The sequence below is a fragment of the Neofelis nebulosa genome, chromosome 8 (assembly GCF_028018385.1).
Source record: "Neofelis nebulosa isolate mNeoNeb1 chromosome 8, mNeoNeb1.pri, whole genome shotgun sequence".
NCBI lineage: Eukaryota > Metazoa > Chordata > Mammalia > Carnivora > Felidae > Neofelis > Neofelis nebulosa.
The window spans coordinates 117,317,980-117,337,180 of record NC_080789.1 but is presented as its reverse complement, the minus strand read 5'-3'; the positions used below and the strand labels follow the sequence as shown (position 1 = coordinate 117,337,180).

The 19,201-nt window shown below is 38.1% G+C and overlaps 1 protein-coding gene across 3 annotated transcripts in view; it reads right to left on the bottom strand.

The window, feature by feature from the left end:
- The window catches only part of ODAD2 (outer dynein arm docking complex subunit 2), a 181,244-nt gene that overhangs the window by 126,612 nt on the left and 35,431 nt on the right, over positions 1 to 19,201 (bottom strand). For all 3 annotated transcript variants that reach the window (XM_058681605.1, XM_058681603.1, XM_058681604.1), the window contains 2 exons: positions 611 to 757; positions 10 to 219 (listed from right to left, as the gene is read on the bottom strand). In XM_058681605.1, coding sequence (XP_058537588.1) covers positions 10 to 219; positions 611 to 757 — 357 coding nt within the window. The remainder of the gene's footprint in view (positions 1 to 9; positions 220 to 610; positions 758 to 19,201) is intronic.

The following is a 19,201-nucleotide window of genomic DNA, read 5'->3' as shown; positions in this document are numbered from 1 at the left end:
AGTACTCACCAGTTTGGTGATGCCCCCGTAGCGTCTCACTGCCTGTCGGGCTCTTCTAAACTTGGCAACATTTGCGATTGTCTCAGCTGCCAAACATTTCAGACTCTTGTGTGGAGAATCAAGTGTACTAACCATAGCTGGTAAGCCCCCAAGGTCAACAATATTACGTCTGATTTGAGGATTATGACTGATTTCCTTCAGGATTTTTAATGAACCAATCTAAATGAGAAAAAGTAGTTAGAGGTGAAAATAAGTGTTTAACCAGCACAAGTTTTTAAAAAATTCCAAGTCTACTTAAAATCCTTCCCCAGTGAAATTTTTGAAAGAAATACTTTCTATTCCCGGGTGTTACACGCATGTTCCTTATTGTCCCTCAGTTATGTAAGCAAACATTCATCATTTAAGAAGCACATACTAATGGAAAGGAACCAGAAGATAAAGAAGAAAGGCAGAGACGCAAAGAGCAGCTAACAGTACAAGGAGCAAGTTATCAGTGATAATAGCAGACAAAGACAAGAAGTAGGCAGAAGTAGCAGGCACCTATTGGTAAAAAGAGAAGCACGAGAAGTTGTTTAGAAGGTTCGTCACCCATGTCAGGTAAGCCACTCACTTTACATTGGACTTCATCTGTATCAAGCAAATTTATTAAAACTTCAAGGCCTCCAACATCCCTGATTGCCAACTGGCAGGTCTCTTGCGCTAAGTTGAAATCCTTCATTGAACACAGTGCGATCACTGTAGCTGTCTGATTTCCTCCCTAGGAAGACACAATGCCACAGAAAGGTTAAATAAGGTCATGCTTCCATGGAAATTTACTTAATGGTTATGAATCCATGAACTGGGAAATGTGTCTCCCCCTACACGGCACATTAAATTTTTTTAAGTTCTCTGAGTGGGTTATAATTTGTTAAATGAATCATGTAGAGCTGAAGCATGAAAAAGCTTTACAGAGTATCATAAAACATTATTCCAATTAAGAGTCAACATTTAAAGGTGGTCTGTCTGCTTTAAACAGCTATGACATTAGGCGGTATTAGTACATTAAATAGAGTCAAGGGGCAAGCCTTGAGAGATCGACTGAGGAATGTAAGTTTTATGTAGAGGTAATAGGCAGTCCCTATAAGTTCTTGAATAGAGTACTGTGCAATCCAAACTGTGCCTGAAAATTATTCTTACAGATGTATGTGGAACAGTCTGGAACAGTCTTTCTGGAGAAAGGGAAACCCTGTGGGAAGCAGTATAACAGTCATGCTGGGACCGCGGTAGGTCGGGGAAGGGCTGTGGGGTGGGGAGTGAGGAGGCAATTCCATTAAGAACTGGAGATGACTCAGTGGGCTGATGAAGGAGAAAAAAAGAAGCCTTCAGTATCATGGGCAAAATGTTGGCCCAACGTAGAGAATCATGCAATCAACGTCTGCTTAGCTGATCACCAAATGTAAAGGGTAGTGGGGAACTGTTCCTTTAAGGTAAAACAATCTGGGATATTAAACAACAAAGTAATGATTGATCAGTGAAACAAACCTGCCAGGAAATTATCATCAGAATTCACTGCAGGAATTCTTAGGCAATGTCCACTGATGGTTAATGCTTTGAAAATCATCTGAAGGACACAGCATAGTACCTATTACTTCTCCCGCTATTAAGACTAGGTGGTAAATAAGAGTTCCAGTATAAGTGCTGAAATAGTATGTAGGAGCAATATTTCTAACAGAGCAAATAACAAAAGCAGTATTTCTAACAGAGGTAAGAATAGACATTTTTGTAAAGTGTGCTCATGAAAGATGGCTTTGGATCTCTATTTCAAAACATAGTACCAATGGCCTCAAATAAACCTTTCTTTCCTTTTTGAGGAAAGACACCTACAAATTATGTTTATTCTCATTTGCTAATTATTACTTTATATTGCTACATCTATTATATATAAATGTACAGAGATATAGTCTATATACACTTAGCACAAAAATGGAAATTATATTCAAGCAGCCCAAGCCCCTCCTTCTATCACATATGTAAAACCTCTTGTGAATTCAGTAAAATGTATTACTTTTAAAATAAGAAGCTGAAATAGAACTATAAGAACTTAAGCATCCAAAAGATGGAAAGGTTGAGACTTCAGCCTTTCCTCTTACCCTTCCAGAAAACTCCCTCTACATCTCTAAAAATGTTATGAACCACTATCCTGTGTTGACATCACTGTCATTGTCTGCTTTTCATACTAATTTTCTTTCTGGGTAATCCAGGCTGTCCACTATATTCAAGATCAAGTTTACAATGACAAAAGCCTTCATTTTATTATTTACATTTAAAATAGTAAGTTTTGTTCTTACAGCTCCTCATGTCTTTTTCTTGATATCAAGAGAAATTTTAACACCACCAATTTTCCTACAGTTGGTTTGAAATATAAAGCAGTAAATCCTTCATTTATTACTTTCAGTTTTATAATCTCCCTTGTTTGGGGGCACAGGACACCCCCCCCCCCACACACACACACAAGCACTTAAAAACAGAAGCCAGGTATTTCATAAACCATAAAGAATAATCTAAATGCTAACCATAATTAAAGAAAATACTACAGAAAAAAAGCATTAAAAAAAAGAGACAGAAAGAGAGAGAGAGGGAGAAAATTAATTTTAAAAGGCTCTTTTGTTGAATTTAAATGGTTAAAAAAAGAAAGTTCCCCTGGGATGGATACCTGAAGGAACAGAGCTGGGCTCCCACATTAAAAGTTTGCCAATGCAAACCAAGAGCTTCAGATAGAGTTCTTTAGGCAGTGGCTTCAGACCCCAGCATGGCTTGAAAGCAAGAAGATGTCAAACAGCATGTCAGACCTCAGTCAAGCCAAGGGAGTCCACCCACACCCGTCAGACTCTGAAGGAGAAAGTGCCGTCCCAGCATTCTCAGTTGTGCGTGATCAAGGACCTTCTTGACTGCTATTCTTGCACTGTGTTTTCTTTGGTAGTATTTTCCTACTTATACATTCAGCACAATCATTGTTTCCTATGTCACTTCAAGGTTTCTTACTTTTTCTCTTCTAGATTATTCCTACCTTTTGTGCTTTATTTCATTATATACATTGTAACCAGTGACATAAAATTTTTAAAGGGCGGTGTCATTTCAGCAGATGCCCAGAAAGGTAAGATGTTATATTTTTCTGAATTATCTCTAAGCCAATTGTGAAGCCAAAGGATGGAAAATTTACATTTATCATGAGGAAGTTAGATCCTTCTAGAAAAAAAAATTCTGTAAATCATCAGCTTTTTCTGAAAATCTGGAAACATATTCATAGGCTTGAGAGATTTTTTTAGAACAGTTTTATATTAGGGAAAGTTAGTTTTTCCACATTTCAGGATTCAGTTCTACTCTTGTAGACCACACTCCCCAAAGGATTATAAATCTTTCAGAATGAATACCAGAGGAAAGGAGCCAAAATATTCAACATACAGAGCCGCAAATGTTAGCCAATTGCTATTCTTTAAATACCAGCTATGTCAAAGGATTTTCAAATGTTTGTTCTACTTTGACCAGATGCCATAAACATCTTACTAAGGAGAAGCAGTGCAAATATGCTTGTTTTTCAATTAAATCTCCCCGGAGAATGTAATTAGTTGCCAATACTTATTTTCACATTTTATCACGTATTTGCATTTGTAAAGTTTTAAGAGCTGGAGAAAACATAGTAAAATATTATTTTACTAGCTTCTGAAGGGTTTTGAAGAATGCTTCCAATAAGCTTTTCCACTTCTTAAATTAATGCAAGTCTTTTGCTGGTTGTCTTCCTGCTCCTGCTTCTCCTCAGACATCTATCTCCAGGCTCAGTGTGCCTTCCGATACTTTGTGGCTCGTGTTCCGTTCTATGACCAGGAAGCATTTGTTCCTTGTTACAATGACGTTTCAAACAGGCAAAAGTTGAATGAATGTTGCTTTCCCTCGTTTTTCTCAAAATTTCTTTTGGAAGGACAAGATCAATAGAGGACACGTTTCTAAATAATGTTTCTCGTGGTTTTAAATAGAACTTTTGAAATAAAGTAGTATTACCTTATCTGGTCTATAGGGTAATATCTACCTCCAACCCCCTTACTGCTGACAACAGAGAAATAAACATTTACTGAGTTGAGATGAAGAATGTATTCGAGACTAGATTAGGGGGCAAGCTGTCTCTGGTCATTTTTTTATTCTTGCATTCAAAAAATTTGCACGCTTACTTTTCACCAAGTTCGAGGCCAGGCATTAGAGACATCCTGGTAAACAAAAACAGACATGGTCTTTGCCTCGTGGAGCTCATCAAATGTAGTAGAGAAGATTTTAATTTCTGAAGCCCATTCAAATAAACAAAAACTTGAAGAAGTGCTATGCAAACTTGCAGTCAAGGACTCGAACTGGGTGGGGACAACAGGGGAGGTTTCCCTGAGGAATGTATGTCTGGACTGAAGTGTGGACAGAGTGGGAGACCTTCCCTGGTGAAGGAGGAGGGAAGTGATGAAAGGCACGCCAGTCAGAGGAATCAGTATTTGCAAAGGTCGGTGGAGAAGCGGAACACGGCCTAACGAAGGCCAGTGTGGCTGAGACCCAGAGAGTGGGTGGTAGATGGTCCAAGATGAGCTGAAAAACTAGGTGGGCAAAGGCACCTGCTGGACCCATAGGCCAGGCTGAATATTTTAATCATTACTCTAAGACTGATAGGAAATATTCAAGGGTTATTGTTTTAGGGAAGGCAGAGAGGACCAACATGAGCTGAGTACATTTTTAGATCATTCTGGCTGAAGAGGCCCCTGGCTACACAGGGCAAGTGGGACACGTGGAGAGCAGCTCTCCAGAGAAGAGCTAACCGGGATGGAGAGCTCAAGGTGACTCATCATGTGTCATAAAGACTTCAAATAAATTGGCTCAGAAAAGGAGACTATAAAACTAGTAGACGAAACTCTGATGGGCTCCATGCTCACAGGGCCACCATTTGGAGCTTACTGTCCGAGTCCCACATGACGACCAGAAGAGAAGGCAGGCAGAGGCACAATCAGGAGTGGAGGCTCCTCTTCTGTTCCCCACTGTCTGCAATCAAGGGGCAGTGGATGAGACCCAGTGAGGTGACACAGCCATCACACGGCTATCCAGCTGGCTTTCAATGTTCTCGGCATTTTTGCCTCTGAACATGCTGCTCAGAGAGCAAGAAAAGTGAAGCTCTGCCAGTGACTGTTTATTAATGATGACAGAGGGCCTGGCATCCAGCACAGAGGTTGGCCTACATATACTCTCATCTCCCAGGCTCAGGAACGGGAAAAAGTCAATGCTCAACGAGAGTGGCATATGACTATGTTAAGTCAAGGTAGTAAAGTATATTGCTTTGCTTTCTGTTTATTTGCAAACCTATTTTATCCTGATGATTCAGCACTCATAAACCTGAGACTCAAGAGAGGAGACTCAAGAGATCTCCAAGAAAGAAAATAAGAAAATACTGTTCCAGAAGAAAAAAGAAATTAGACTCAGATTTTTGTATTACAAGCTTGCTGAGAATTTTTATTAGGAATGGGTAAGGAACAATACAAGCATTCCCTACGCATTCCTTTTAAATACCCATGGAACATTTACAGACATAGACAATCTGCTGGAATGCCCTAGTCACTGCAATGAGGAAAAATCTGTAGCAAATATAACTGCATTCCTAAAAAGATTCAGAAGAATACACTGAATAATTATGATAATTAATAAAAATAGCTCAGTAGAGTGACCAGATATAAGGGCAGCACTCAAAAATTAGTAACTCTTCATACACTAAGAATAACAAATCAAAATGTGTAATTTGAAAAATGTTCCCATGAAGGGGCGCCTGGGTGGCTTAGTCGGTGAAGCCTCTGACTTTGGCTCAGGTCATGATCTCTCAGTTCATGGGTTCAAGCCCCATGTCGGGCTCTGTGCTGACAGCTCAGAGCCTGGAGCCTACTTTGGATTCTATGTCCTCCTCTCTCTCTGCCCCTCCCCCGCTTGTGCTCTCTCTCACTCTCAAAAATAAATAAACATTACAAATTTTTTAAATTGTATCCATTTGTCAGTTGATGCACATTTCGGCTCCTTCCATAGTTTGGCTATTGTTGAAAGTGCTGCTATAAACATTGGGGTACAGGTGCCCCTAGCATCAGCATTCCTGTATCCCTTGGTATGATGCTAAGTGAAATAAGTCAGGCAGAGAAAGACAGATACCATCCGTTTTCACTCATATGTGGATCCTGAGAAACTTAACAGAAGACCATGGAGGAGGGGAAGGGGAAAAAAAAAGTTACAGAGAGGGAGGGAGGCCAACCATAAGAAACTCTTAAATACTGAGAACTGAGGGTTGATGGGGGTGAGGGAGAGGGGAAAGTGGGTGATGGGCATTAAGGAGGGCAACTGTTGGGATGAGCACTGGGTTATTGTATGGAAACCAATTTGACAATAAATTATATTAAAAAATAAAAAGTAAATAAAAAAATAAAAAATAAAAATAAAAAATAAAAAAAAATTTTAAATGTTCCATGCTAGTATTAGCAAAATAATAATAACAAAAATATCTAGGAGTAAATTTCACAAGAAATATGTTGAAAATATATGGAAAAGAAGCTATTAAGTTTTAATAAAATTCACAAAAATTTAAAAATAAATGAATGGCCATACTATGTTCCTGAATAGGATAACTCAATTTTACTAAAAACTGCAAACCTGCAACTATATGGTTAATTAATCTTTGACAAAGCAGGAAAGAATATCCAATGGAAAAAACACAGTCTCTTCAACAAATGGTACTGGGAAAACTGGAGAATTAAATGTAAAAAAATGAAACTGGACCACTTTTTTTACACCAGACACAAAAATAAATTCAAAATAGATGATAGACCTAGATGTGAGACAGAAAACCATTAAAATCCTAGAGGATAACATAGGTAGTAACCTCTTTGACATTGGCTGTAACAATTACTTACTAGAGAGATCTCCTGAGGCAAAAGGAAATAAAAGCAGAAATAAAACAGGGACTTAATTAAAAAAAAAAGTTTCTGCACAGTGAAGAAAACAATCAACCAAACTAAAAGGTAACCTACTGAATGGAAGATTTTTACAAATGACATATCTGATAAAGGGTTAGTATCTGTCCAAAATATATAAAGAATGTATAAACTCAACACCCAGAAAACAAACAACCTAATCTAAAAATGGACAGAAAATATGAACAGATATTTCTCCAAAGAAGACATATAGATGGCCAATAGACACATGAAAAGATGCTCAAAATCACTCAGCATCGGGGAAATACAAATCAAAATTACAATGAGACATTACCTCACACCTGTCAGAATGGCTAAAATTAACAACACAGGAAACAAGAGGTATTGGCAAGGATGTGGAGAATGGGGAACATTCTTGCACTCTTGGAGGCAATGCAAACTGGTGCAGCCACTGTGCAAAACAGTATGGAGGCTCCTCAAAAAGTTAAAGATAGAACTACTTTATGAGCCAGCAATTGCACTACTAGGTATTTACCCAAAGGCTATAAAAACACTAATTCAAAGGGATATATGCACCCTGAAGTTTATAGCAGCATTATCAACAATATCCAAATTATGGAAAGAGCCCAAATGTCCATCGACTGATGAATGGATAAAGAAGATGTGGTGTGTGTGTGTGTGTGTGTGTGTATACACACAAACACACTATGGAATGTTACTCAGCCATCAAAAAGAATGAAATCTTGCCATTTGCAATGATGTGGATGAAGCTAGAGAGTATTATGCTAAGTGAAATAAATCAGAGAAAAACAAATACCATATGATTTCACTCATATGTGGGATTTAAGAAACAAAACAAATGAACATAGAGGGTAAAAAAGAGAGGAAAACCAAGAAACAGACTCTTAACTATAGAGATCAAACTAATGGCTACCAGAGGGGGTGGGGGGGTTAGATGGATTAACTAGGTGATGAGAATTAAGGAGGGCACTTGTGATGAGCACCACGTGTTGTATATGTGTTGAATCACTAAGTTCTACACCTGAAACTAATATTACACTGTCATTAACTGAAATTTAAATAAAAACTTGAAAAAAATTGCAATTTATCCAAAAGTAATTTGTACATTCATGTAGACTAACCAAAATCCCCAACAGCATTTTTAAGTTTTTTTAAACTTGATTTTCAGCTTTTCTAAAAATGATCTGGAATGGAAAATATGCAAGAAGTAGTTTTAAAATTTTTAAGAAAACTCTCTGGCCAATCAAATATTAAAATATATGAAAGTTAGGGGCGCCTGGGTGGCGCAGTCGGTTAAGCGTCCGACTTCAGCCAGGTCACGATCTCGCAGTCCGTGAGTTCGAGCCCCGCGTCAGGCTCTGGGCTGATGGCTCAGAGCCTGGAGCCTGTTTCCGATTCTGTGTCTCCCTCTCTCTCTGCCCCTTCCCCGTTCATGCTCTGTCTCTCTCTGTCCCAAAAATAAATAAAAAACGTTGAAAAAAAATTATTAAAAAAAAAATATATGAAAGTTACAGTAATTAAAATAGCATGGAACTGGCATGGGCACATCCAAATAACTCAATGTAATAGTGAAAGATCCAGAAACAAATTCTCACATATGAGATGACTATTCAATAAAGACAGCATCTCAGATCATTAGAAGAAAGAGTAGATGAACCAATAATCTGTTGATACAACTGACAATCCATCAAAGAAAAAAAATTAGATCCCTACCTCACACTATACATAAAGTGAAATCCAGTTGGGATCAAGATCTGAACATTTTTTTAAGCTATAAAAGTATCAGAAGGAAATAGAAAAAAATTTTGTTCTCTTGGAATGGCTTCAGAAAAACTTTCCCAGCTCCTAAGACACAAAACTCTTAAGTCAGGAAAGAAACAGTCAAAATATTTATTAATGTACAATTTTAAAGTTTCCAAACAAAAGAGCAGATAAAAAGACATGACAGAGAGAAAATATTCACAAATAATATAACAAAGGACTAATTTTCATTAATAATCAAAAGACAACCACAGGAAAATAGGCAAGGTATCTAATCCAATGGCGTTTAGACTCATGAAAGTATTTACCAACCTCATTAGCGATCAGGAATATGCAAATTCAAACAACATACATTCTCCCATCCCGATTAGAATTGGCCAAAATAAAACATAAAAAGAGACTGTAGATTAGTGAGAATTTGTACCAACGAATCTTATTTTTAGGTAAACTATTTTAATACCCTGAAAAGATTTTAAGAACATCGATGCCTAGACCCCACTTCAGAACAATCTGTTTAAAACCTCCATGAATGGTACCTGGGCATCAGGGCCCTTGTTTTGTTTTGTTTTGTTTTTTTAGGAGCCTGGCTGATTTCATTCTGTTTGGCATATTACTAATTGAGTGTAAATTGACATTTGCTTTGTGTCAGGAAGTATCAAAAACTTTTTCACATAATCCAAGCTTGGTTGATTTATTACTTCTCTTGAAATTTAAAAAATTTCATTGTAGTACCTCTCAAACTTTCCTGGGCATATATTCTTTCTTGTTTAAAATAGCTTTATTGAGGAGGAAATCATATGCAAAAACACTGTACATGTTTAACGTACACAATTTCATGAGTTTGGGCATATGCATACACCCGTGAAGCCATCACCACAATCAAGGTAACAGACACATCCAGCACCTCCAAAAGTTTTCTCATGCCTCCTCCCTTTTTGTGGCATTAATACTTACCATAGGATCAAATACTCTCTTACATTTTTTTAAATGCATAATACAGTATTGTTAACTATCAGCACTATGTTGTAGGGCTCTCTAGAGCTTTTTCATTTTGTGAAACTAGAATTTTATACCCATTGAACAACACCTCCACCTTAGAACTATTGAAATTTTAAATGTACATAGTCTTTGACCCAAGCAATTCGACATCAAAAAGACTCTATCCTACAGAAACAGTATACATATCCAAAGAATACGTAAAAATATTTGTTTCAGCAACACTGTAATAATAAAAATTGACATGGGGGACAAGGGAAAAAGTTATCAGTAAGGGAGCTGGTATGTAAATTCTTGATACATACATATAATAAGATGCTATGTGGTAATTAAAAGGACTGTGGCAGATATGGAAGATCACCAAGAAAACACGAAATATAAAAAGCAAAATATACAGCAACATAGTATGACTTCATTTTGTGTATAAAAATTATATATGTGTGTGTGTACATATATATATATATATACATGTGTATCTGTATATATATATATATATATATATATATATGAAACATCTGGAAAAGGTCTTTCCCTTTTATTCTTTGGCATGGCTTAAATATTCACCAAGGGTATGTGTTAATGGGTTATTTTTAAAAGATTTTAATATTATTTTTTAATGTTTATTTATTTTGAGAAAGAGAGAGCACTAGCAGGGGAGGGGCAGAGAGAGAGGAAGAAATCCCAAGTGGTCTCTATGTCATCAGCACAGAGCCTGACTCAGGGCTCAATCCCACGACCGTGAGATCATGTCCTGAGCCAAAACCAAGAGTGAGATGTTCAACTGACTGGGTCACCCAGGAGCCCCCATAAGATTTTAGCACTTTAAGTACCGAAGGGAGATAAGGAAGGACTAGAAGAGGAACACAGGCTTCAGCCATATGTGTCACAGAAATATCAGGAGGCCACACCTACCAGAGAGCAGGGGTGGGTAAAGGGGCGCAGCCCTTGCCAGTGGGAAGAGCAAAGGCTAGTGGACCAAAATGGACCTGGGCTTTAATGTTTGTCCTACAAATATGCAATTTCTAAAAATGAGTACAACAGAAGTGTATACATGCAAAATGAAAGATCACTTATACCAAATCTGGTACCTTTTACTCCTTAACCCTTACATTTATAAATTCTTCAGTGTGCAAACTTCTATAATAGGACACGACTATGTGTTTTTAGAATAAAAATCAAAGCAGTCTAGGGGCACCTGGGTGGCTCAGTCAGTTAAGCATCCAACTTTGGCTCAGGTCATTGATCTCGCGGTTTGTGGGTTCGAGCCCCGCATTGGGCTCTGTGCTGACAGCTCAGAGCCTGGAGCCTGCTTCAGATTCTGTGTCTCCCTCTCTCTCTGCCCCTACTCTGCTCATGCTCTGTCTCTGTCTCTCAAAAATAAATAAATGTTTAAAAAAAAAAAAGGTAAAGCAGTCTAGAGCATTATATAAACTGGGAACTAGGCAACACTACTTTCCTCCAATTTATTTAGCCTCTCAAATCAATTTGGGGGAAAGTGTACTTTGAGGAACAAAAAATAGTGTTGCTGCAAATACATCAGGCAACACAATCCCCCCAAAGATCTATTACATTTCCAGATTACATAAAACTAAACAGAACGTCACATAAAACTTAGGTGGCAAAATTCTTTCCAATCAAAAATCTTACGAATAGCTAGATGGGCAATGTGTAATATATAATTATGGTCTAGCTGGGTGAGCCTACAGTATCCATTTATGAATGAATGCATGAATGAATGAATGAATGAGATAGGGCTTAAAAGACCTCCCTGGAGATTCTTAATATTGTCGTTTTTCAGCAGTTAAGTTGATGTGGTTATATAATGAATGCTAGCTAATGGTGGTATAAACTATTATGATTTAGTAGCATTATATTATCATACTTTTCCAATTATCTTTGCCCTTCTCCACTCTTGTTTATGATAGTCAAGAGGCAAAAATAATTTATAGCTCAAAAACTATAACCAAGGTTATTAGTTTATTTGTGGAGTACAGATTCCTCTGTGGAGATGGGAGCCTCTCCATTATTTTCATCGCCTTCTTTATAATAAAAATAAAAAGGGATAAATTTTTTGTGGGCAATATATAAACATACAAGTTAACACACATCTCAACCCAAATACTTAAATTGTGTTGTCTTACGCTGCATTATTTAAGAAACATAAATGCAAACTCTGCTAAGTAGGGATTTTTTTTAGATGATGCAATTTAAAATATTTGTAATTTCTGGTGCCTGGATGGCTCAGTTGGTTAAGCATCTGACTCTGGCTCAGGTCATGATCCCACGGTTCATGGGTTCAAGCCCCACATTGGGCTCTGTGCTGACAGCTCAGAGCCTGGAGCCTGCTTCAGATTCTGTGTCTCCCTCTCTCTCTGCCTCTCCCCCACTCATGCTTTGCCCCCCGCTTCTCTCTCATATAAACATTTTAAAAAATTTAAATAAAATATTCATAATTTCTAACAGATAGTGGTTTTTTTTTTAAATCACAAAACTCCTACTCTTAATGTCATGGAGACTTTTTTTAAAGTTAACCCACATCAATATAATACCATATGTATTAACTTAAAGACCATTTCTTAGGAAGGTGGTAGTAATTTTCCTTTCTTACTGGCTTTTATTTGCATACATAAACAGTGAACATTACTTCTATTTTTGAAAGATTCTGTTGAGCATGAATAACACCATACTATCACAGTCTTCTCCATCTCTTTAAGTAAAACCTAGCAAAAGAGCACACTCTCATACCGCCTTCCAAAAATGAACATTGAATTCCTTTGTTAAGAAATGCTCTGTTTAATTAGTCTCTTACTTAAATGAAGAAAACCAAGGGAGAGAAAATACGAACATACAACAGCAAGGACTGCTGGGCCCTGAATTTCTTGACAGAAGGACAGAATAACCAGGCAACGGGCAATAAAGATAGAGGCCTGGGCGCCAGCCTGGCCCACAGCCGCCTTGCCTTCTGTGTGGGCCAGAGTGAACTATTTCTCAGCTTTTCCACCAATGAAACAAGGATCACACTACCTACCCCTCCATACCCAAAACCCGAGTAATGGGAAAGGAATTTAATTAACTATAATTGATTGCAAAGTACATCAAATTCCTGCTGAAAAATCATATAAGTCCCAATTACCACTTAGAAGAACTTGTTAACCAATTAAGGTAGTTGTGTGTGTGTGTGTGTGTGTGTGTGTGTGTGTGTGTGTGTGTGTGTTTAATCAGTTCATGAAAGACGATTAAGGAATTGAACTCCACAAAAGTATTCTTTAACAAAGGTTTTGAAAATTTCAAAATGTCTCTGGAGCAAATTCCCTTCCAGAGTGGAAATCTAAAACATGCCAAGGACGGAGCCTGGAGTGTCTCTTGGGAAGGCTTGTGGAATTTCTGAGGTGATTCTTTGAGAAGTTACTGTGAAGTAGGGTCCTGGTCACTGCTAAGCTGGGGGAGCCACCAAGTACCTTCACCTGTCATGGTCTGAGAAATATGAATTTGTGAATACATAACAGAACAGAAGAATAACAAGCAAGACCCCCAGCTCACAGGAAAGGTGAAATCAACACCAGTGTTTTATGAATTTGATCACATACGATAAATAAATTAGGAACTACCCCTCACCTACACATGGTGGGGGGGGGGGTTGGGAGAGGATAAATGTGAGGTGATGCCCAGCTGTGATCATAAGCTGCCACTCAGCAGCCGATGAGAGCCATTCTCCATGGAGTGACACATGTTCAGATAACGTCACCATCCCCTGGGACTCAGGAACAATGATCGCATGGTCTCAGATGCAAGAATGATACCACATTTATGAATTTAGATTAAAAAGCCCATCATTCCCTGATTTCATAGCTAGTGCCTTATGGTTTGCGTGTGTAGGAGTTTTCAATTTGGAAGCAAACTTACTTTAAAAATAAACCTTTTTCTCTTTTTACTTCAAACTTTCCTATTCATCTTTCTTTAATTAGTTTTTTTTCCCTACTAGCTGATTGTGTAAAATTACCAAATAAAATGTTACTTTCCTTAAGTATTTTTTTAAAAAGGCCGATGAAGCAATCTGTTTGTAAGATGGCAAACTAACATTTATGGAAAGACTGTCAGCGTAGCAATGGAATTTTGATCTAAAAATATTGCCTTGGTTGTACTAACTTGAGTGGGAGGCAGCTGCTTTCTGATTAGCTATTAAGAGGTCCTATTTGACCATGAATAAAAAAAAAACAAACCCAGCCCACATGCCCCACACATTCACTGCCTGGGCTCCTGAAGCAGTAGTTCAATTTCTAATGAATATTGTGAGCTCCAGTCCTTTATTTCCAACTACGGTATAGGAGTTTCTGTTGGGTATTTCACTCTCTTCAAACTTCATCTGCCCCAACCAAAGCCTCCTCATAAACTGGCCTGCTTTCTTTCCCATCCATTTCTTTGCTGCCTCCAAGGACATTATCCTATTTGAAGCCCCCTTGTCACTGGCCTTCTGCCTCTTCCCACTCCGGTTCATTCTACATACCACCTGCTGCTGGACAATGCTTTCTAAAGCATTGCTTTCATCATCCTGGTCCCCTGGCTGGACTCTGATCAAAATCCCAGGTGTAGAAAGAGGCATCCTGCAGGGAGGAGTCACAACTGGGGAAATGGCCCTGGGGATTAACCCTAGATTCTTTCATTATTGCCTGCCGCAAGGACTCAGGAATAAGACCAGCTGAATGAAGCACATCAGAGGAGGGGCAGATGTCTACAAACCTGCTTGCTAATAATCCCCCATCTGAGCCTGGAGCTGATGCCAGGACAACACTGACATCTTATCCTCAAGTGACAAGGAAATGCCTACGGGGGAGATAAAGCATGATTCTAGACCCAGCCTCTGAAATCCCTTCCAACTACCTAAAGTCTGACCAACCACATTCTTGGCATCACTCTATAGTCTCCTCAGTTTTCTCTTGGATTTACTTATCGTGTAGTATTGAGTTCCAGACCCAGACCTCCTTCAATCCACATAGAAAATGGATTTCGTAGGCTTGCAACCCTGTGTCCAGAAATTCAGTCTTTAGTTTAATGATACTTACACTAAGGTGTATGAAATGCAGATCTACTTATGGTGACAACCTTTCAATATTTTATCTCACTTTACTGAAGAGAACCTGTTTGTATTAATTTATAACATTTAATACTTGTGACTAATAAATCCACATTTCCAAACAAAATAAAATTCAGCAACTCTCCTCCTATTGCACAAAGGGGTTCTCCATATAACTGACTTAGTAATGGTTAAAGCTTCTGTATCTTTGCAGAATTATTTTCACACCTTTACAGATTACTGTGGGACATACACTTGAACCATCTTCCCAGTCACTGGAATAGATCCAAAGCGAAACATTTTATTGCAAGATTTTAAAGCAGCCCTGGCCAGGGGAGAAAATAATATCCATATAAAGCTAGCAAATACAGCAATAAAATAGCATATCTACAAGGAGAAAGGGAGCAGGAAAAGGAGGAGAGAGGAAAGTAAGGGAAGGTGGGAAAGACCGTGAACAGCAGGAGGAACAGCTCTGGCTCAGAAGAAGGAAAAACTGCTCTCAAGGAGCTGAGCGTGAAGAACAGCACAGCCCAGCCCCTTGGGAACCTCATTCTCTCCCCATCACACTTTCTAAGCGGAGGGCAAGCCTGTGCTCACTGGCTAGGCACCCTGCAAGACAAAGCAATGAGTTTAATTCGGTCTTTCCATTCAAGTAACTGACGCGACAGACAAGCTGAGCAATAAAGACAACAAGGCAGAATGTAAGTGTTTCTCACTAAGGAAGCTGAAGAGGTGGTTTATTGCTTCATTTAGAATTAGGGCATAGAGTCATCAGTTCCGTGTGTGGGGGGAGGGGAGAAGTTGGAAGGTTGGTGAGTAAAAATGCAAAGTCTTCATTAGTTTAAAAATTAAATTGTGTTCTAAAAATCCAGATTAAAAGAATATATACATACATAAAACTTGTAAGTTGAAATGAATGTATGTCAAAGCCAAATAATTAAATACAAACTCCCTTTACTTACATGCCAAGATCTGAGCTCATAGCTCTGGATAAATAACAAGCTATAGTTCATTGACCTGTTTGGGTATTAATGAGCTCTTCGAATTTTTTTCAGCAATCACTTGGAAAATGGTAAGTAGAAAGTCGGTTCAACATTAACATTTCTCTGCTAGTGTAAGTCTACATTTAAGGCGTAATTTTGCAAATTAAAATGTCAGGTGTATTTATTTTGAGATTATCTAGAGACATTCAATTTTGCATTTCTTGGACATTTAATATCCTTTTGTGTCCCCATATAAAACATTTATCTGTGTCAAAAAGCCCAAAACCACTTGTAGATATACTTTTTCTTTTGCTGGCTATGTTAAGAATATCTACCTGTGGGAGCTATAATAATTCCCAGCAATTTACTGTCTGGCCAAAAGTATCACATTTGCACATGATTTATTGATGAATAACTTGTGCAAGCTTAAGTAGCACTTCATCAATACATGTTTTCCTTAGCTGTTCTGGGACAGAAACAGTGCATCCCTTTCTGGCCTAATATTATATAGACTTATCCTAAATAGTTGAAAAACTCAAGATAGTTATTCAATAGTCAGGCTATTATGAGAAACTCTCATTGCCATGTTCACTGGGAGCTTATTATTAAGGATGTCATTCACTACCACACTCACTGTCTGCTCCATTAAGCCCTCAGAGAGAAAATTCTTTCTGCTCTTAGTACCAGGATCAGTTACACACATTGGCAACTGGGCCATTTTTACCTTACGATGGTAAGAGTATTTCCCTCACTGTATTAACTCACTGCATTTCCTCCCTTTTATTGGTTGCTAGAAAATGTGAAGCAAAAATTGAAGGGCCAGCTGTGCAAGTCAAGAAGATTCCATACCATATGTTGTCTACAGTAATAATATGTAATAGAAATCATTATTAATGCTAACAAGTATCGAGTACTTTCTGTTAAGCACTTTACATATGTTAGATTTCACTTAATATTCATAATAATACTAAAACATGAGAACATTTCTTTTGCCATCTTGACCGATGAGAAAATTGAAGTTTAGAGAGGTTAGCCAACTCCCTCAAGGCTACTGAGTTAGTAGAACACCGACTCCATTAAAGTCTTTCCAACATGGAAGACTGCTCTGTTAGTCTGCCTCCTGGTCCATCCATGCATCTTCCCTGTTGAGTCTTTATTTCCTTTGATTAAGGAAATAAAGTTAATAGAAAAGAATTCTTTGGAAAAACACCAGGGCTCTTCCAATCTCCTTCCAAAAAGGTATGTCCAAGCCACAATGTCCATCTGGCTCAAGCTACTTAAGTGTGGGGTGGCAAAGTTCTCTGATGCCATTTTTCCCCCAGAGTGACATGTGCTTTATGAAGACAGGAGAGATCATGGGAAGATCCATGGTTCAGTAAAGGATCAGGAAGGTCTCCTGAGTCTGGACGTTGGTGCTATGTGTGCTCAGTGGGGCCACTGTGTTGACTGCATGGTTTGTGTACAAAGACGCCTGCCAAGGGGTTGTGCACGACCATGGAGTTTGAACTCCAGCCTGTGCTCCAGATAGGGTTTCTAAATTCCCGACAGAGACATGAATATTCAAGATCAGAGAATAAGAAATCAAAATACCCTCCCAATTCTGTGGAATTCTTAAAATAGTAAGTTATTCCATGTTTTTTCCCCAAATTTTACTTATATGTTTTTAGGTATTAATGATGACCATAATGGTGAAGAATTTCCATAATAATAAACAGTAAGTCACTTTTTGTGATAGAGATACTAAAAATTTCAGAGGTTTTTCTGTTAAAAAAATACCCAAATCAGGGGTGCCTGGGTGGCTCAGTCAATTAAGCGTCGACTCTTGGTTTCAGTTCAGGTCCGATCTCACGGTTTGTGAGATTGAGCCCCACATTGGGCTCTGTGCTTGGGATTCTCTCTCTCCCTCTTTCGCTGCCCCTCCCCCCTCTCAAAAATTAACTAAATAAACATTAAAAAAACAAAGTATATCTACTACAGTAACATGTAAAAATGATCTCCACCTGATAGCTGATAACACTAAAAGAGGGAGACATTACCACAAATAAATGCCAAATGGAAGTCATTTTAAATATTGAAAGATGATATAAAAATATTTACTATTTATAAGATATTATTCTTAAATTAAGTTTTAAAACAAAGCATTAACTGTCTATTCCTATAGTCTTGATTTTTGTTTCACGACAAATACACCAGACACACACAAAAAATTCTTCATTTTGCATTGCATTTTGCATTGACATTGGTCAAATGCATCTTGCATTTTGCATTGACATTGGTCAAATTGTTAGGAGGCTTTCAAAAGCATAGCCAAGGTGGGCATTAAGGTTTGCTTCACAGAAGCTCATATCCTTTTTTAATGATGAAAATTTCATCTGCTTTCCCAGATTCCAGTTTGGCCATTGAAATCTATGTTGCAATGGAGAATTAGAATACTTTTTCCCAATTTCCCAATTTCTTGACTAAGTTTCCTTGGGATTCAGGATTCAGGAAAACATAGAAATGTTTTTTCTGAGAAATGCAGGGAATTGCAGCTGGGGCCATGCTAAGAAAAGGGGCATATTTTTCTTGCAAAAAGAACTTTTTCAGCTACAATCTTGTGTCCATGCAGAAGACTTTTGTCGAATTCACAAAAATGTTCACGTAAACTATTTTACCTGTCAGCTTGGAAGGACCTCAAAGGCACCAGGAAAGTATCCTTAAGTAATTTGGGAGTCACATACACATCTTTACATATGCAAAGCCACTGGCAAATGCCCTTGGTTCATCTGATCAAAGACCTAGGAAGCTAGAGGAAACTAAGAGCTAAGTAAAAATGTTATTTTTACAAGTGCTTCTGAACTACAGCTTTAGACATGGCCTACCTAGACATTATCAATATCAACGATCTATTAACATTAATCTGGGTTTTGGCAAATCATTTGTCTTGCCCTGCCCCCACTCAAGTCTTAAATACATTATACAGACCATTATTATGTAACATGTTTTCACATATGTTGAGAGTAATGGAAATGGACCAATACATATTTTAAGCAACTACAATGTACCAAACACTATGCTGCATCTTTCAAATATGTATTTCCAATGCTAAAGTTATCTTATAGGACAGGTATTAATTTTATTCCATGGGTTAAGAAAAATAAGGCTCAAAACTATAACCAAAAGCCACACTGCTAAGTGACACAGCCTAAAATTTATTTGTAGTACAACTTCAAAACTCCATGCTCTTGCCACCACACCATACCACAAATTGTAAAAGGATGGCAAGTCATAATACCTGCTGGTTACTGTGGCCCAGGGGAGAGGGCTGGTACCAGGCAGCCTGGCTGCTCCGTGAGAAGTAACCTTACTATCCTCAGGGTAGTAAGACCTTCCCCTGTGCACACTTAAATAATAACAGGGAT